The sequence below is a fragment of the Neovison vison genome, chromosome 11, assembly GCF_020171115.1.
Source record: "Neovison vison isolate M4711 chromosome 11, ASM_NN_V1, whole genome shotgun sequence".
In the NCBI taxonomy this organism is placed as follows: domain Eukaryota; kingdom Metazoa; phylum Chordata; class Mammalia; order Carnivora; family Mustelidae; genus Neogale; species Neogale vison.
In genome coordinates this window covers 127,533,610-127,554,596 of record NC_058101.1, presented here as the reverse complement: position 1 = coordinate 127,554,596, position 20,987 = coordinate 127,533,610, and the positions used below count along the sequence as shown (strand labels likewise).

Genomic DNA, 20,987 nt, shown 5'->3' with positions numbered 1-20,987 from the left:
TAATGTGAAATAGGCAAACCAAATCTCTCTTATTATTTATGCCATTGCTCACATTTTCCTGCTCATCTGTTTCCCTCATTTTAATACTTCCTCTTTGGTTTTTTTATTGTTCCATCATCACTCACAAATATGTTTCTCTCACCCAGTAATTCTCTATGGTTTCCAAAATACCACAAAAGCTATATTTTTAGATAACCATACAATGAGCAGGAAGAGAAACAGTGAATACCTCGTTAAGCATAACAGAGGAATAATCATTCAGGTCAACCTCAGAATTTGTTGGATGTTCTATATAGCAAAATGAATGCCATGAGATTTATTTTAATTGTACTATACTAGTAAAAAATAATGTTTAAAGATACGGTATGAAGAAATCTGATGATGGACTACTTTCAAATGTTTATGTTATATTAAATAAATTCTAAATGAGAAGGAAAAAAGCCAACTTAAATGGCTATCTAGAAAAAAATAATTAAGTGGAAGAGGGCAAATCCTCTGAGTAATAATGACTAAGAATTTCCCAAATCTCAAGGAAAAAAATCTATTGAGTGCTGAGTAGGATGGGAAAAAAAAATTTTTTTCAGTACAGGTGTATCATGGTGAATTTTTAGGAGACAAAAGATAAAGGATACCCTGAAAACTTCCAGAAAGGAAATAATAAATGCATACAAAAAATGAGAATTATACTTCTCAACAACATCTGATGATAGAGGATAAGTTTGTAATTGCCTTCCAAGTTCTAAGAAAATACAACCTCATCCTAGAAATCAATATCCACAAAAGCCATATATATACAGTTTTATTATTTTATTACTTGTTATTATTTTCACAAAATTATTTTAAGAGGAATTAGATGTAGGCTAAGTTGTGTATGGCCATGTGAATAGTTGTAACCAACAACACAGAAGGTGAAGTAGTGTGGACCTTGTCTGGGCCAAAGCATTTAATTACTGGATGTTCAGCTCCCTAGCCCCATCTTCTCCAGCAACAGTTATCTCGGATAAATAACTCGTGCAAGCCAATGGGAAAATATACCAAGATGGTGATGAAGACTGAGCAAATACAATCATAGATTGTTGATACGACTGTAAATTGGTATGAATTTCCTTAGTGTATATCAGAAATACCTAAACGCTTCAAGGCCTTTGATCCTGTAATTACACTTCAGTCATCAGAAATGAGGAAAAATGCATATGCAGAAGGGTTTTCGACTGCAGCAATATTTGATAATGGATAAAAGTATTCAAACAAAAACTGCAAAATTAGAAAATGATGAATTATGGGGATGAGTATTATGAAGCTATGAAAATTAAGTGTACAAATGTCTACTGCCATCCAAGAATGTTTCATGCACAAAAATACTAAAAAAGAACACATGTAATTATTAAGTGACATTTCTGGGTTAAAATTGGTGATGATTTTTATTTTCTTTTATATTTCTTAACATATAACTTTTATAATTAGGAAAACCACTCTCATCAGAGCTTCAGAAAGTTTTTGTATTAATTTTGGAGGAAATTTTTTTCTTTCTTTTTTTGATATAAACACAGTTGACACACAATGTTACATTAGTTTCAGGTGTTCAACATAGTCATTCAACTTCTCTATACATTATGCTATGCTCACAAGTGTAGCTACCATATGTCACCCACCATACAACACTATTACAATACCACTGATTGCATTCTCTATGCTGTGCCTTTTATTCCTGGGACTTAATGACTCCAATAACTGGAGGCCTGTGTTTTCCACTCCCCTTCAACCATTTGCCAATCCCCTGTCCACCTCCCCTCTGACAATGACAAGTTTGTTTGTATTTACAAACAAATCTGTCTGATTCTACTTTTCGTTTGTTCATTTGTTTTGTTTTGTTTAGATTTAGAAAAATATTTAAATAAACATGTCCTGTATTAGACCTCGGGAAAATTATGACACACAAGAAGCTTGAGAAAACTTAGAAATAAATAAAAATGAACAGGAACAGACAAATATGATTGAGTGATTTGAAATATAAATTTTCAAAGAAAACTAAAAATAAATGGAAATGGAAAGCTAATACAAACTGTGAGGCTTTAAAGCAAAACAGAAAACTACTATGATATCTATTAACAGCTATTTGGACATAAGTGAAAGTATGGCAAAAGAAAAACAAGTAATCCTTTGAAACAGGACAGGGCCTGTGTGTTCCATGGAGCCCTCTTGAAAAATCTGCCACCTTCGTCTACCCTCATTCCACTCCATTAGGATACCAGAAAGGCATCATGTACACACTTTCATGGCACATCACCCATTTTTAGCAGAGTGGCAACAAATGGCTTTTTCTTCCTCATTCTCTTCTGCCTTTATGAGTGGCGGGAAGAAATGAGACTAAACCAATGTTTACAAAATATTTAATTTTTTAAGTGTGTTACCATAAATAATTATGAGCACAGCATTTCTATGATTTTTTTTTAATTTCACCCAGGTATATGTTTTCTACTTATCAAAAGATATATTAAAACATAAGTAGATGACTCGAATCTTTCAGAAATTTAAAGAAATATATTTTATAAAATCATTATCTTAAAAGTTAAAATCTTCCCATTTTAAACATCATGGAAAGAACATGTACCAGAAAATATATGCCAGAAAACGAACTTAACCACATTCAGTTCAGACTTCCACATATGTAGTGGCTAAGGTTTTATGAATTTCCCTGATGTTTAGCTGAAAATATACAATGTATGTCATATACCATAAGACAAATTGAAAGTATTTTGGGAAGCAAGAGACAGGTTAGCGTTTTATTTAGCATTCCAGCTTAAATGAGATTTATATCATAAATAGCTCAATATTTGGCTTTAGAGAGACCATGTAACTAGTTCTTACAACAAATTGAGGATGAAACTATGTATTAGTTAATAAAACCATGCATATCTGAGTTCCTTTACCTTTCGTCATTGCATATGGATTGCAGTCTTTGGTTTTAAAATTCTATTTGTGAACACATAAAGATTGCTACACTGACTAATTTCAAAGTGATATTCCAAAGTCAAGTCATAGTCATAACCCATTACTTAAGCCTTGCTTCAGGTAGAGAAATATGCAAAACTAGCAGTCCATTAAAGTGATATTAGCACTGTGACACAAGCCAAAAAACATAACAAAACCCTTTATTTATCCCTCTGGGCTCAGTTACTGTTCAAAATCTGACATCCTCTTTTATTGGTCTGAGACCCAGTGACAAAAAAGCACAATTTATAAGAATAGCACTACTCGGGAAAGAAGTCTCTTACATTACTTTACATTCCTTTGTTTGTAACAGAGTTTCAATGTTGCTTATTTCATTTTCTGGGTGAACTCCCTGTTTTTTAACTCCCCAAAGAATTATTTACTCAAGAAAAAACTCGGATGGCATTTCAAATCAAGGGGAAAAATCCAATTTTTTTAGTTTTCTATGTTGTGACAATTGGCTAACCTCATGAAGGAAAAACTATAGCTAGATCCCTACTTTAGTATTTATATCAAATAAATGCAGATGAATCAAAGATTTATTCTGAATCATGAAACCAAAATAGGATGGATACTAATTTTGAAAATGAGCAGTTGTTTCTCTTTAAATAACTTTAAGTGGGAAAAAATCTTGCTGAGCAAGGCACAAAAATCCTGAAGCAATAAAATAAACAACTTCTAAATTTGACTAAAATATAAGAATATCTGTACTCTTAAAAATCATGAACTGAAATTTTGACTCTGAAAAATCATAAAGAGTTTAAAAGAAAAACAAAAATAACCACATAACACAACAAAGTATATGTTACTTCATCATATATGTCCATAAGTACTATAGAACCACAGCCCAAGAGAAAACTGGACAAAGTTATGAATAAGTGTGTGGGTGCACACACACACACACATATATACATGCAGAAATGCAAGTAATAATATTAAGATATGTTAGCATTAGTAAAAAGTTTTCATTGTAGATTGAAGCAATTACATATCAGTGGCAAAGCTTTTAAAACTTTAATATTGTACACTACTAGTAAGATCAGGAGAACACAGGCATACGCTGTAGGTAGGATTATAAACTGATACACCTTTTTTTGACAGCACAATTTCAAATTCAACACCTTTTGACTCAGTTATTTCATTCAGAGGAATCTATTCTGCAAACTCATTTGCACATGATATTAAAATAGATAGATAGAGGTTGAAAAAAATCATCAACAAAAGACAGGCCTAAATAACAACAGAGAATACGATGCAAAGATTACAAAGAAAAAGGAAACTGCAGATAAAAGCAGCACTCCAATTTTTGTTAAGTTGGAAACAATCAAGATACAGACAGCATAGTTCACATGTTACACTAGAATTCCTGGAAACCATGATGGTGATAATCTGAAAGAAGTGGAATTGAAGAAAGGAAAAAGACTCAATATTTATTATATTCCCTTTTGCAGTGTTTAAAAAATCACCACATGCAAGAATTACTTTCATCAGAATTTTTAAACCTTAAAATATTAAGAAAGACCTTAAGAACCTAAATTTTAATTTTTCCATGTTTTAAGCTTTAAATAATTCAAAATTCCAAAATGTTATTATTCACAAATATTTTAATTCTTTTATATTTTTCTATACATTAAAATTACATCGATTTTTTAAAGATTTATTTATTTATTTGAGAAGAGAGCACGAGCATGGGGTGGGAGGCAGAGGGAAAGGGAGAGAGGGAATCCCAAGCAGACTCCTCACTGAGCACAGCACCTGACTGGGGCTCAATCTCCAGACCCTGAGACTATGACCTGAGCTAAAGTCAAAAGTCAGACAGTTTACCAACTGAGCCACCAAAACACTCAAACTGCTGAAATAATCAAAGTTTAGATTTTATAAAATCTGTCTTAACATTATAAGAGAACTAGTAATGTGCAAGTTCAAATAACTTGAAATAACTATACATATCAACATTTTTAACTATTTCATAAAACTTACTATTGTAAAAATTGCAACTAGTTTCTTCAGTAACAAACTAAAAGAGCATTTATGATAATTATATAATATAGCCCACATCTAATTAAATTATATAAAGACCACACAGCAATTTCCACAGTGTATGCCAGTTCAAACAACTTAAAAGCTTTGGGCAGAGAGGGAAAAAAACCAAAGTCATACAAAATAAAATATAAGTTATCATTTCCAAATCTAATTCAAAAATTATAATTCTTTTTGACAGATCTTCAATTCACATTTAATTAGAAATACTAGTTCCTCATTTGGCCACCTATTTTTCAATAATATATTCTAACTCAGTATATAAGATCATTATTTTTCAGCTTCCATCAGGACCATTTTCTGTTTTCTTCACAATTTTTGGAATTACCATTTCTACTCTTAAGATTCAAATCTAGTTCCAAGGTACTTAATAATATTTATAAACAGTCTAGAAACCAAGACTACACTATACACATTAACATAATAAGAAAATCACCTAGCTATCCTAGAATAACTACTTCCTTTGCTATAAAAAAGATTTTGGACCCATGAATATTTCCAATACAGAATTATTATCTTCCTTTGTTACCTAAGACACCACGAAGGGATTGACATAGAACAGATATCTACTAAAAGTATGAGAAAAGAGGTAAAGAAAGAAAAAAAATTCTGTGGTGTTTTGACACATAATAACAAGGTAGACATACGTATTTTGAAGATAAGCATTTGACTTTTACCCAATGCATTCTACCCCAGGTCCAAATCATAAGGCATCAATATAATTGAATCTTGTATATGGATTTGCTTTAAAAAATACTTTTGACCCAAGCTCTCTGACTACACCATGATTTCACATGCTGATTACTGCAATATGAGGCAACAATCATATTAATGATAGTCAACACAAAATGAGGTAATATCATGTTTAATGATATAAAACAATATCTTGTTTTATAAACAAAGAAAAGTTTTAGCTCATTTACGGGAACTCCATATTTTTACTTACTATCAGTGGTTACATCCCCTGAAAAAATGTCTTTCCATTCTCTAAAAGAAGTGGTCTCTAGACAAGTAATTATTTAAGAGTTGGGGTTTTTTTTTTTTCCATTTTTGAGACAGGTACAGGAAAACAGAGCCTCCCTTATTCATGTTGAGGAAGGAACTTGTAAGGAAGATGACGACAATGGACCAATCAAACAGCAGCAGATTGCAGATAACTGATCCACAGGAAAGAAGTCACAATGAATATGTCCTGTGTTTAATATCATGTTATTCATGGGAAATATCTACCATCATTTTTACTTATTCAAATATATTAGTGTTAAAAGTGGTTACTGAATAAAATTAGATATTCACAATTAAAGCTAACCAGAATATACATTTTTGTTAACTTATTCATGATTTTCAGTCCCTTCTGTTTATCTGTTGAATTTTAGGGAGACGTGTGGATCAAAAATATCCTAAAATTATTGTAAGGTGTGCGCATTCACCAGTCTCCTAAAAGTGATAATAGAACAAAACCCTAGTACTAATATTAGTTGGAATGGCCATATTAAAGAAGCTCATTAATTTGAAAATTACATAGAGAGTTAAATTAGCTCTCCTTGGCTACTTTCTCTTTCATGCATCTAAAAGGATGGAGCCAAGGAGCCCATGGGTGGCCCAGTTGGTTAAGTGTCTGACTCTTTTTTTTTTTTTAAAGGTTTTACTTATTTATTTGACAGAGATCACAAGTAGGCAGAGAGAGAGGAGGAAGCAGGCTCCCCGAAGAGCAGAGAGCCCATGTGAGGCTTGATCCCAGGACCCTGGGATCATGACCTGAGCTGAAGGCAGAGGCTTTAACCCACTGAGCCACCCAGGTGCCCCAGTGTCTGACTCAGGTCATGATCTCAGGGTCCTGGAATGGAGTCCCACATCTGGCTCTGTGCTCAGCATGGGGTCTGCTTGTCCCTCTCCCTCTGCTCTCCCACCAATCCTCTCACTCGCCCTCTCTCAAACAAATAAGTAAATATTAAAAAATAAAAGGTTGGAGCCAAGTATATGTGACTAATATACACTAAGGGGATTGAAACCACTAAAATTAGCAATTAATCACTCTATTACATCGGGCAACTACTACCACTTAAATCTGACAGTTATATTATGAGGCGGGTATCATAATGACTCCCATTTTACAGAGGAAAAAAAAGAACTAAAAGCTTAGCCGATATATACAGAGTCAAATCACTAGTAAATTTTGGAGTCATTATTAAATTACATATGCTCATTTTAACACTCTAGCTTCATTGCCACCTTGGACTGGGGAAAGGCTCTAGCCCAGAAAGCAGCAGGCCTGTTTTCCAGGCAAGAGCTCCTCCGTAAACCTGCAGTAGCTTAGAACAATTCACTTAATTCCTGTTTCATCTCTGGAAATCAGTATAATAATGCTATTTAACCCATAAACTTTACAGAACTAACAGTAGTAAACACCAAACTGATTTAGAAGTGCTTTGAAAAGATGAAAGTTACACATAAATATAAAGCTATCAAATCCATAAGCTCTTTGAAGGCAAGTGCTTTATTCTCCCCAGTTGCTGTGACCATGCTGTTTAGTTCTCAGTAAAAGGCTAGGATACACAGAAGAAGGAAATATTTGGATCATTCACGACAAACAAATCAAGGCCATTTATTTTCTCATTTAAACCTCCAATAATATCAGGTGTGAGGAGGAAACAGCCTCATCGTACAAAGAGAAAAAAACATGCTTTGTATCATTAAGCTACTGATCATATTCAAATCTGTATTTGCCTGATTTCAAGGCCTCTAGTCTCTTGATCGCTTTTCACTTAAATAAATATAATTTAATTAATTAAGTGAAATAAAACTTTAGAAATCTATATTGTGCACAGTTCAAAAAAATATCAAGTGTTATATTAATTATGTGCTTGAAAGTTCTACCAGGGATAGAAGAGTTCCAAATTACTGACACCCTAATAATAAATGATATGCTATAAAGAGAAAGCTGTGTTATCACTCGGTTTTGACTCCTCAGTTTTTAAAAATCATTTTCATACTCTAGTGCACCAAACATAACTTTAAGTGGTTTATGTGGTTTATTTTACTAGTCTCTTCTTTGTCATGAAACAGCATATTTTATGCCCTGGTATAAAAATAATAGAAAAAGATTCTAACAGGAAATCCGAAATACATTCTTCTTTATCTCTCATGTCTTATATCAACACATATCAAAACTACCTAAAGATCCTAATACAGGAGGTAATAGTAAAATTTCACTAATGTTCATGCACATAGATGCGCCAAACATAGTAAGCAATGTTTTATGCCTACTGTGTATCTTCAAAACAATCCTCTAATGTATGATTCTTTTTCACAAGGATGGAAACTGAGACTTACAGACATTAAATTTGTCTAATGTCACTCATTCAACAATAGGCCTAGAGTCTGGTTCCAAGTTCCAATTCCTAGCCAACAGTATTCTGTCTTCCATGTTATCAGGGCAGCAAAGTGCATGCATTTATCATTAAGATGACAATCCTTGACTTGTCTGTATTCTTAATATAAAAATGAGGATTTATAGTCATTCCCATCAAAGAACTAAAACTATCATTCCTTGATAGTCCTTGTGGATTGTTGCTTTTCTTCCTAAAAATTCCTCTCCAAGTGTAAATTAGTAATAACACCAGAAATCTGTAAAAACTAAAAACATGTTAAAACAAATGAAGCTATAAATTGTGAAAGCGCTTGGGAATTATAAAGCTCAACATCTCCATTTCCTATGGAAATTAAAAGCAAGATTGAAAATTTTCAATTCCTCACAAGATAAGACACGAATAAAGAAAAAATCATGACAGAAGTTGCAATGTGTCTTTGAAGAAAAAGTAGCAAAGCACACACCTTTCCTCCCACCCGTAGAGTTCATTGCTTCCAGAACTTTCTTTGCCAAAGGCTTGGGATGAGAGTTTGTTTTTGTTTTTGTTTTTTAAGGAAGCCCCTCCTCCAACTCTAGAGTTGTAGGAGCTATTTCTGTGGTAGCTGAATGATTGAAAACAGTCCCTTTAAATATCTGTAATCCACAAGAAATAACTTAACATGAAGCCCATGAGGAGTAAGTTAACAATGTTCCAAGTTAGTATCATGAAAATATACATGATATATATTTTCAAATATATTGATCAAACTGATCATCCTATACCTTATAATCCTTATTCTTTGGATTAAAACTACTCATTATGTTCAGCATTTCTGTGCCAAAATGGCCTTAAAAATATTTTAAATAATTAACTTTAGTGACAAAAATTACATATTGTTTGTGAATTATCATAATTAATTTTGTTGGATATTCAAATGTCTGAGGGGCTCAGTTAGTTAAACATCTGCCTTTGGCTCAGGTCATGATCCCAGGGTCCTGGGATCGGGCCCCCTGTTGGACTCCTTTCTCAGTGGGGAGCCTGCTTCTCCCTCTACCCTTCATCTTGTTTGTATCTTCTCTCTCGCTCTCTCTCTCTCACATAAATAAATAAAATCGTTAAAGGAAATTTGTTGACTATTCTTCTAAGATGCTAATATACTTTAAATATATCTAAGATTGTTAAAATATTACTTAGATGTTAAATAATATTTAATATATGATATGACTATATCATCACAGGGTAACATACTAAAAACAAATTTTTCTGTGTTCTACTGTTGAGCCCTATTAGCATTTATCAAGCAGTTAGTCGTTCAGATGCTACAATGTCTCAAGTACCCCAAGCAGGAGGTCAAGTTTACTATGATTCAGTGCATGCTCCCCAAATTCAAAGTCTAGTAGGATGTGCCACATTACATATTTTTATCTACGTTTTCCAAAACTTTTCAGTCAGAATTTTACCTTATAACTACCAAGGATGAATTTTTTACCAGCTTAGAATGATAAAGGACCTAAAATTGGTGTTTTGCATAAAAGGATGCATAATGCCTCTTTTCCTTTTTATCTCTCTCTGGAAAGAGTTAATAGTTTCTATTTGTCAAAAATAATAAACATGTAAGAATTCACTGTTTTGTAGTAGTTCAGTGCCAGTGTACATGAAGACTGACCATAGACTTGCAAACTGGGAGACTCCAAGCCAAAGAGAAGCTTTAAGAGAAGAATTTCCAGTCCTATTGCCCTACCTAGTATACCACATTACACTGCCTCTTGGAGTTTATCCCTCTTTTCCGTGGCCCTCTTCCCACACATTAAGAAATCTGGCAATTTCAATTCACAATAAAGAAAAAGAAATACTTTTCGCCTTGGCCTGAAGATATTTATTTCAAAATATGTATTTAGTTCTATCCTTTTAGTCTTGCATAAGAAATAAAAAACATAATCAAATTGCTGACATCCATAACTGCAATGAACTGAACACCAGTGCTAGGGGAATTGAAAACTAAATCTGAAAGAGAATAGGATTGTAACGTAAAGCCTTAATATCAGCTGCAAAGGCTTACAGGTTGAGAAAAATTATGTAACTTGAGTTTCAATTAAATTTATGTTGAATTTAGAAATGATCGACTAAGGCCATATTCTCTTACAAGGATGAAGAATCAGGTAACACTTCACTATCTCTTAATAATAAGCATACAGTTTTTTCGGAAATGGTAGAGATAACCATATTTCTATCATTTCTAATAGTATAATTGGGTATTTAGAAATATAAGACCAAAAATATTTGCATTCAATGAGCATGTTGTGAGGTTCACCGAAGCTCAACCAGAGTGAAAGTATCAGAGGACCATAAAACAAATGAATTTCAGGGACACCTGGGTGGCTCAATGGGTTAAGCACCTGACTTCGGCTCAAGTCATCATCTAGGTCATGATCTCAGGATCCTGGGATCCAGCTCATGCATTGTGTTGCCCACTCAGTAGGGAGTCTGCTTGTCTCTCTGCCCCTCCTTCTGCTCATGCTCTTTCTCTCAAATAAGTGAATAAAATCTTTTTTAAACAGTGAATATCACAGTACTCATCAATTAAAATTAATTGTACGTGAAGGGTTAATAAATTCCATAGAAAAAATACGACATTCAAAACATTTTGGAGATACTGAAATTCAGGCACTTAGTTCAACCCAGTTTGTGCTTATATTTTAAATACTGAAATAATGAGGAAAAAAAGATAAGTATTAACAAGGCCATAAATAAACTATATAACACTACGCTTTAAAATTCTTTAAAAGAACAATCTAAATACTAAAACTATGATGAGTGCATGTATCATTAATTTGAGAAATGTGAAAAGATATGAAAATTAAACTCATCTAAGAAACTATTTCTTTATAAATTTCCTTCCTATAATGAATCTGTATTCTCCCAAATCTAATTGTTCTATCCAGTTGAAGACACTTATAAACATCAAGGCTCTCAACTTTAAAATTGTCTTTAACCTTAAGCTACAAATCAATAGTAAGCATTTCAAATGATTTTTTCAGTAAGTTAGTTAGTGTACAAAAACTGTAAGACTGTAATAAAAAGTTGAGAGATTTTTGCTGAAGCAAATGATGCATAGGATAAAAAAGGGACATAACTAAATTACTGGAAAATAAATCCTAAAGGTGAAAAAAAGAAAGCATGCATATAAAAAAATGTACACATTAGCACAAATATTAGAGCAACTGGTACACAACAAGAACTGTGTCCATAAACTCCTCATTCTGAGATATCTGCTAAAAGAAAAAAACTTATAATTTTATAAGTTTTTATAAGTTTTATGTACTTCTTAAAAAATTTGCATGAAAAGATAAACACAGAAAATTGTGGTGTATTATCTTCTGGGGGAAGGGGGGAGAATGACAATCTTGTGGCCATTCAAGGAATATGTATAGTCACATTTTGAGAAAAATCCAAAACTAAAATGGAAGCTGAGCACACCCATAACTCTCAGGGCCCTCATAACGGACTCTCATTCCAAACACTAGCAACTTGGCTTTGGCCTCACCCGAGCAGCATTTGTAAATCCTCTTTAAAGTGTGTATTCTACTATCTTCAATAAACCGCTTTCACCTATAGCAATGTATCTTAAGGAATAAAGATGATAACGTTGAACATATTTAGCCTGTAGATGAAAATAAAAAATATATTACACCTCAATCTAAATAGGATATGAGGCAGACACCAAGGAAACTGTTTCTTTTGAATCCAAAATGGAGAGGAAAAGAAAAATTCTGACTTTAAAAAGTATAATTCTGTAATAAGAAAATCTGCTATAATATTAAATGTGTCTAGTAGATAAATACTCATTAAGTCCCTCAGTGCACTAGAAACTAGACTAGGGTTTCTGAAGGATACAAAGACAATTATGACATGATCCTGCCTCCTTTGAGAAAGCCACATTTTCATTACCCAAGTTAATTTTTAAATGAGTTCATTCTATAAATTAACCTTATCAAAAATGACAAAATGAATAGTACTGAAAAATAATAGGTGTCAGATTCTTAACACCACGGTGAGAACCACATTCGTCTTTTCTTTTTCCCCAAATTAGAAAAATCAGCTTTGAAAAACATTTTGATGTTTGAAATGTTTTAAATCAGGGGGGATTTTGAAATTTTAACTTTGAATTCAACAACTAATTATCTTATTGTATTGAAGAGACCTAGTCATATAAGAGGTTTTTGACAATTCGTTACTCAAAGCATTAGAAAAAAATCTCAGAAATTTTGGCAGAAAATTGCCATAAAAAGAGCTAATATTTTAATAATATCTATGGAAACTTCAGTAGAATCCAGTTTAAAAAAAAAAAAGAAAGGAAACATAATTTATCCAGTGGCCATTACCATCCCAATAAAATGTTTAAATCAAATACAAGATTTTAGCTCTGTGTAATATACCCTTTGTTCACTTAAGGAAAAAAAAAAAAAAACCTCTATTTAAATTTAAATTTTATTTCCTGCATTTGCTCTGCATATTTTCTCCATTGGCTTTTTTAAAAGGGGGAGGACAAAGAGGAGGAAGAGAGGAAGAGGAAGGAAAAAACCATATTCTCTGAAAACAATTATACAGCAATACATGCTGGGATAATTAGGAAACAACTGCACTTTTAAGCCCTCCTTAAAATTTGGGGGGCCCTAGGGGAAGTTCAAAAGTTTTTATGGTGTTACTGGAAGAGTTTGTGTGAGGATCTGAGGTCTGAGCATGAATCAGCATTCTATTGTCATAATGTCACAGTGCAATGACCTTATCACTTTAAAGGTTTGATGTAAAACGGAAATGCTCCATACCTCTTGAGTCAGCAGGTTAAGCCTGCAAGCCCTCAAAAAGGAGTAGCACAGGGATAAATTCTTCTTAAGTTTCTATCATTTCATATAGTATTTTTTATCTAAATACTTAATTTCTCTTATCCTAAAATAGAATGTGCCAACTGATGTGATTCTTTGATTTCTGTTTAGTATAATGTAACATTTTCTTGAAATTCTCCAGTGATGAGTGAAGTATGAAAGTTTAACTACAAAAACCTAATGACAAATTAAATATTCTTACATATCAGGAGCTATTTCTTTGTAACCTCCAACTGACTATAACAATATTTACACCACCAGGTGTAAGGTACTGTGTTCTGGTACATGTATTCATGGTTTTCTTCACACCATGAATTCTCATTTTGGCTTAATAGCATCCAAGTTGATTCTAGTTTTGTGAATTTTTTACATATGTTGGTAACTCCAGGTTTTTAGTAATTGCCTCAATAAAAATGACAAGACACGATAGCCCATCTCTAACTATACGCAAACATATACATGCTCACACATATACATACATACAGTTGCATTCATGCAAAATGCAATAAAGGTGTAGCAAACGTGAATTAAAATTCAGTGAACACAGATATAGAATTTCAATAATTCACAGTGAAAGCTCAATGATAAGAAATACACCTTAAAAATGATATCCGATGAATCAAGGTTAAAAAAAACAAATAAAATAAAATTTTAGAACTTTCTCTCTTCTGAGAGCATTTATCAATCCTGTCTCTGAATGCCTGTATTAATTATTATATTAATCAATTTTATGAAGATATTCAAGTTAATCTATATAAAATCAAAGGCACTTTGTTTATAAAACAAAGTCCTTTTTCAACGTTCTTTTTCAAAGAGCATTTTAAAGAAAGTTTTTCAAAGTAAATGTCATTTATGTATTTTTTTAATTTCCCTAAATAAATGTGTTTACAATGTTTCAAAAGGTATTTAGTGTGTGCAACAGTTTTATGAAAGAACAATATTTTCTCCAACATCCCCATCTGCTGGCTTAGAGAAAAAATAGATTTTTATCTGTTATTTCTTTAAATATTTTTATAATTTATTTTATAGAATTGAATTATAAAATTATTAAATTATTTAAAAATAAGCCAATAATAATTTGTCAAAGTCATTCATGAAAAGAAATAGGATTTTGAAGAGGAAATTTAATGTTCAAAAATTTTCATTCTAAAGCCCTATGGGATCCAATATTCATGTTTGTACCTACTTTAGACAGTTTTGTTCTAAAGAAATTTTGGTAATGAGCAGTGTACTACTTTATTAAATTTTTTGAGAATGTGAAAATATTTAGTGTTTTCCTAAAATCTGCTATTTTGTTAGCTATATACAATAAATGGTGTGTACACATATAACAAAATCGAATTTATTATTTTCAAAAATATCTGAGTTTCTGTAATACATTGCTTTTGTATAAGAACAATTAGAATATCTTTACATCCTCAAAGGTTCTTAGACAAGACGATGGTGGCCAGGCACACTGAAGGCCTCAAGGTTTATAAGACTTTGAAAACTTTTCAAAACAGTACAGAAGGGAAAGATTAGAAAAAAAGAAATGAAGTTCTAAGAGAAAAGTATTCATTTATTCTCCGACAACCAGAAGGCATTCAATAAACACTGAAAGAATGAAGAAAGTAGGGAAGGAAGGAAGGAATGGAGGAAGGAGGGAGGGAAAGAACGGAGAAAGGCAGGGAGATAGGAAGGAAGGAAGGGAGGGAGGGAAGAGAGAAGAAAGGGAGGGAGGAGGAGGGAGGGAAGGAAAGAAAGAAGGAAGAGAGGGAGGAGAGAAGGAAAGAGAGGTGGGAAGAAAGGGGGGAGGGAGGAAGAAGGAAAGAAGGAAGGAAGGGAGGAAGTGGAAAGCAGGGAAGAAGGAAAGAAAGAAGGAAGGGAGGGAGGAGAGAAGGAAGGAAAGAAGGAAAGAGGGAGGGAGGGTAGGAAGGAAGGGAGGGAATTTGGAGAGGAAGGAGGGAGGGAGAGAAGAATTCTTGAAGCCATCACTAGTCTGAATCGTTGAACACACCAGATGATAGTCTTTTTTTTTTTCCTGGTTTTATGGTTCATATTTTCTCATATTAAAGGTTCATGTTTTTAACAGCTTTCAGGAAAAAATAAAAATCTTAGTACCATCTCTAGCTAAGAAGAAAGAGAAGGAGGAAAGGAAAGGAGGATGGAGGAGGGGGAGAGTCAGAAAGAAAAAAAGAATTAGAAACCCATCTTTATTTCCTCAGGTACCCATGGAAACAAATGGGAACAGGTACTTTCCTTATCCCACTGTGACTGCAAAAGGGAAGGATGTGGGAGCTGGTGCCCTGCACAGCAGTCATTTTACCCAGTTGACAATATAATGACTTCACTTCATTTGCATAACCTTAACCCATTTGGTGAACAGAGCTAGATCTGTAAATCAATGTCAACCTAGACATTTCCAAATGAGTTCCTTTATCTCAAGAATAAAACTATATTAGTAAACTAATTTCTTTTCTACCTAGCAATTATATTACTACATTATAAAACTCCACTTTCTTAATATATACATTTAACTCTATGAGATTTTTAAACTAGGTAAAACAACAAGCTACTTTATGAAAATTGACTGATGATGATACATGTTTTAATAATGGAGTTAAAGACCAGAATTCCTTAGATTTCTGGAGAAAATGAAAGGAAGTCATTTTGTTTTTGGCTGTCAACACATTTGGTGCTTCTGCTTCCACTTCATATAGTAAAGAATCATGGACTTCCCTGACTGAAAAAGCAAGCAAAACAAAGGCTAAGCATAGGAGAAAAACCTTGAGAAGGGTTAAAATGATCAAAACTCATCTTGACAATTTTGAGATCAGAGATTTCCATTCATTTCTTGACTATTGACTTCATGGTTGTAGTTTACATGAACATAAAGAGTTAAACTAATTTCAAGTTCTTCTCCTGCCCTTGACAAAACAAAAAGAAATGAAGAAGACTATGAACACTCCAGTTCATTTTACAAGCTCTAGATTGTGAAATTCCTAAGGGAATGAAGAAACTGAGTCACAAATGTGAAGTAATTACCCAGTTAATGACTCAATGTCAACTCCAGAAAATTCTAACCAATGTGTCTCCTTTGTACAACAATGTCACATTAGTTCTCTTTAGCAATCAGTAAGATTACTTACAACATGGGAGTGGCACATGCGAAACTTAAAAAGGCATTCAGTTGCTCACCACAATTTGTTTTAGTGTCTTAGGATAGTAACCTATGGAAGAGTAATTTTGGGATCTGTAGATACGCATTTTTATTTCAGATTCGTTTTCTGAGAAAAACAAAAAAAATCCGTACAAAATGAAGATTTCATTTTCCCCAACTCTCAGAAGTGTTGTCAAACAAATTAAATGGTGTGTGTGTGTGTGTGTGTTTGATGAAATTCAGGTGCCATGGATGTATTCATTCTGTGGAAATTCAAGGAGTTATATATGTACTAATACATATATATTCTGTCTGCATAACTTATTTCAATACAATTTATATTAAAAATAAATCTATTAAAAAATATTGAGATGGAAGACCTAAAACTAGTCACCTAATCTAAACCAAAATAAGCTTTATTCTTTACAAAGCTCCAGCACAGTCATACAACATCTCTTAGAATCAAGGAATATTCATTTTGTTCAGTGGACATATCTGTTATTTTCTGTCAGACCCTCTCGCTATTTTCACCAATGAGTGCACTTCTCAAACGTGGACCATTTTCAAAAGTGTACCTGTCGATCACTTTCACAGTGTTTTAGGAATCTACATACTCCTAACAATCAGTCTTGCCTTAATTTCATTACTTTTCAAAGCATTTTCACACTACTGTACAATTACATACAGTTAGATACTTAGCACAGGCATGGGTTAAACTCATAATTCAGGGAAAAAATAGAAATTTGATATCAAATCAAATAAATAACCTAAATCTGGTCGGTTAATAGGTCAAGTATAAAAATCCTCAATAATGAAACTACAGCGGCTTCTTTCTATGTATGTATGTACTGAAATTTCTTAATATTCTTCTACGGAATTTTTTTTTTTTAACCTGCAAATCCACTTTAGGTCTCGCTCTCTCAATTTCTCCCTGCACGCTCATAGCTTCAGTTTCTTCTCTCCTTTGGTATCAACATTTGAAGGAAACATTTGGCACTGAAGTCTTTCTAAATAGTTTCTTTATAAAAAATTGGATTCTAGACACCTAACACAACCATAATAATGCCCCTGTTCTACAAGTGAACGCAAATTATTCCATTTCTTCATCCAAGCGGTGGTAGTTTCAAAATGAGTTGATGTTGTTCCTGATATCATACTCGAGCTAACCTATCGAATATATGATTAAGGGTCAGTATGGGGAATTGAGATGACAACCAGTTTGCCTAATGTGGAACACTGCAGTTGGGCTTTTTCTGTGGTAATTTTCCGCTGGCTCCTCTACACTGTGGCCAAAGTGGAAGGTGAGCCATCTGCGACCCACCCCCCGAAACTGTTAACTATTTAATAAAAACTGCGAACATTAAGGCAGGAATGAATCTCCCAACCCGGTCGGCAGGAAATGATGGCAGCGGCTGGGAAGAGGGCTGGAAGGTACAGTGGAGGCGGCTGCACTGCCCACGGCCGTCGCAGGGGCGGGAGCGGCGGGACAGGAGACCGCGAGCCTCTCCATTGAACCTTTTAGAAACTTAATGGCTTGGATTCTATCTCTTACTTTGCATGAAGCCTTGACAGAGCTTCATCGCATGTCCTGGAAGCCTGAGCGGAGTGGTAGGAATAACACGGATAATGCAAACACTAAAATGGCTGATCGGCGACTTCTTCAGATTTCCAAACTCGGCCGGATCCAGCTGCTTTCGGGTCTTTCTCCTCTCACGGCCTTTGCTGGTCCCTGCTACCTGAGAACCACGCGCACCCGGCCGACGAGCTCATCGCGGCGCCCACCGCAGAATGACCCCCTTCAACTTAGGCTGAGGCTCCGCGGAGCACCGAGAAATTGACAGCGCTCCCCCTCCACCTCTACCGGACCCGGCCGGCAGTGGGCCTGCGTCAGCGTCGCTTCTAGCCGCGCCTCGCCGCGCCCCTCGGGTGGGCGTTATGTAACAACCCCGAACCCAACTCCAGAACCATTTTAACTTGTCCCGTCGAAGCGGGTAATACAGGGCTCGCGGGGCCCATACGATGAACACGAGCTGGGCCTGTGGATTTAAATCCGAGGTCTAGAGAGGAGTGCAGCTGCCGGGGTGGCGGTTGGGCTCTGGCAGTCCCCATGGGATCTACCCAGCAGCCTGACTGTGCGCCCAGCGATAACCGTGCTCTCTATGGTCAAGGTACCACCAGCCGCGCAGGCGGGGGGGGGGGCGTGGAGGGGGGACCGGCAAAGAGGGCTTCTCTTGAAGCACTCAAGATAAGCTAAAATCCCCAGAACCTAAGGAAGCCCCCTCCAGCTCCAGTCCCCACCCCACTTTCCTAGTGCGCACACTCTTCAATGCCTTTTGCTCCCTCTTCACCCAACAACCCCCGCCAGCGGGGGTCCCCGAGATTGCAGCCACTTTCTCCTTACGCCGTCACACGCACGCGCGTGTGCAGTCACTCACACCCACACACTGACACACAGAAGCACACACACACACCACTCCACACTCGCGGGCGCTCCTCGTGCGGCATCCAAAAGACATGAATATTCATTACTTACAAGCATTAGTGACTGCGAAGCTGTTTGCTACCTCCAAATTGTCGATGTGGGGAGTCAGTCTGAACTCCGAAGTGGAAAACTGAACCATCCCTACCCGAAATGCACTGTATTCCTGATCGGCGCCCCTGGGAAATAGCCCCCCTGCAAAGAACAAACACCAAGCAGAACAGTGTCAGTGCCAGGGAAGGAAAGGAGGGGAACCCGCTAGAGCCCAACAGCCCGGGAGTCTCTTATTCTCGCTAATAGGCCGAATAAACACATCAAGGGACTTGGGCAGCGGGGAGCTGATCTCCTAATGGTAGCTAAGGGGTCAAGACACAGATGAGAGTCTGAGGGCAAGGTAGGTGGCCAGAAACGTTAGCCTTCCCTGGTAACCACAAGCTTTGCATTTATACCCCCTAGAGGATCTGAACAAACAGGAAAATGTTAAGGCAGAATTAATAAAATTTGGGGATCAGAAATGAGAACACCTTTTCCTCTATTGCACCAAAACCATAGCCTTTTCCCTTTGCTTCATGCTAAGAAAAACATGTATATTCTAGGCAGTTTAAATCTGGAATGCAGTCAAGGTATGACATAAGTCTACATGACATGAATTAATTTGTCCACTGTGAACAAAGATTACCACCAAATTATACACATTCAAAAGCAGAGCACAAAGGGTACCTACCTATCTGTATGCTGTTAGAAGAGACACCAAAAATCAGTCCCCATAAAACAGGAGAAAGGAGGACAGATATATGCATAATCTTTTGCATTTCCAAGAAAAGTAGAGCATCCACAAAATACCCCCTTTTTTTTTTTTCCTTTTCCTCCTCTTTCTTCCTTGGCGGTTTTCCTCAGCAAATTAGGTCCTCTGCATTTTGAGACAGCAATTTAGCACCAAGCTGCTAAAAACCTGAAGTGGAGGCAGAAGAATTCCTATTTCCCAGGTTCTGCTGGTGGCTGTTGATGCCCTGCGCCCTGTCCCTGCTCCCGAAGTCCGGAGGACTGGCTGGATGCAGTTTTCAGCGGAGCTGCCGCTGTGGTTCCAGTGTCTTGGAATATTCAGCACCCTCCCATGCACTCACACACACTCACCCTCTCTCGCGCTCTCTTCTCCCTCTCCCCTCTGTCTCACACACGCGCGCGCCCGCGCGCGCGAACACACACACACACACACACACACACACGCAAGTCACAGAAGAGCAGGCAGTCCCGGGCGCGCGTGCGCGACTCGCGGCAGGCTGCTGGCGCGCGCGTCCAACCCCTCCCCCGCACCCCGCACCCCGCACTGCCCCGGCAGCGTCGCGAGCGCGGCGCTGAAGAAGCGCAGCTCAGAGCTGGGCAGCCGCTACCACAGGGATACACCTCGGGTCTCGCGAGCTGTCGCGCCCACCGAGCGCTCTGCCTTTTCAGCACCGAGGACAGCGCCACCCCCCACCCCCACCCCCCCAGCCTCGTGCTACCTTTGTGCCGCCGCAGCTGCCGCGGAGATGCTCCAGCCTGGACCAAACGCAGCAAAGCTGATTTCCGGCTGCTGTGCAGAAGCCGAATTCTTAATTGTTGCCGGTGAAGCATTTTCTCACCAGGCCGTGCTGTTTTACATTCAATTTTTTTTTCATTTTTTCATTCATTAATTTTTATTTTCATTTTCTCTTGCCTGTGAAAACTCATCTAGCAATGTAGAAAAGCTATCATCCACCTCACCTGACCCAGCCAAAAAGCAAACAAGAAAACAAAATACCCATCGAAGAAACTGTTCCAAAATCGTGAAGTTTTGCTAAATGTGATGTAGCCAGCATCCAGGGGTAAAAAACCCACATTCTTTCTTTAAAGGCTAGAGACACATGGGAGGAGATCAAGATTGAATCTTAGAAATACTTTGCATGGACGTTCCATCTTTATAGTGTGTTCTATTGGAAGTTAATGCCAGCTTGCAGAGCCAGCCGAGCGCAGGTCTCACAGTCTTCACTGCAGAGTCCCTCTTATAGTAAAGACAGGTAGACTTGACTCTTTAGAAGCCCTTTCTTTACTGAAAGCAGAAGACTCCGTATCAAGGAAAGGCTCGT

The 20,987-nt window shown here is 36.2% G+C and overlaps 1 protein-coding gene across 4 annotated transcripts in view; it reads right to left on the bottom strand.

Annotated features, from left to right (window-relative positions):
- The window catches only part of GRIA2 (glutamate ionotropic receptor AMPA type subunit 2), a 169,354-nt gene extending 148,600 nt beyond the window's left edge, over positions 1–20,754 (bottom strand). The window contains exons 1-3 of one of the 4 annotated variants that reach the window (XM_044224687.1): positions 20,385–20,754; positions 19,607–19,834; positions 18,937–19,077 (exon numbers count right to left, since the gene is read on the bottom strand). In XM_044224687.1, the coding sequence (XP_044080622.1) occupies positions 18,937–19,077; positions 19,607–19,694 (229 nt within the window). In that variant the 5' untranslated portion in view covers positions 19,695–19,834; positions 20,385–20,754. Of the gene's footprint in view, positions 1–18,936; positions 19,078–19,606; positions 20,076–20,384 lie in introns of those variants that run through there. The other 3 variants (XM_044224688.1, XM_044224686.1, XM_044224685.1) reach the window with 3 other exon arrangements.
- Between the last annotated feature and the right edge of the window lie 233 nt (positions 20,755–20,987).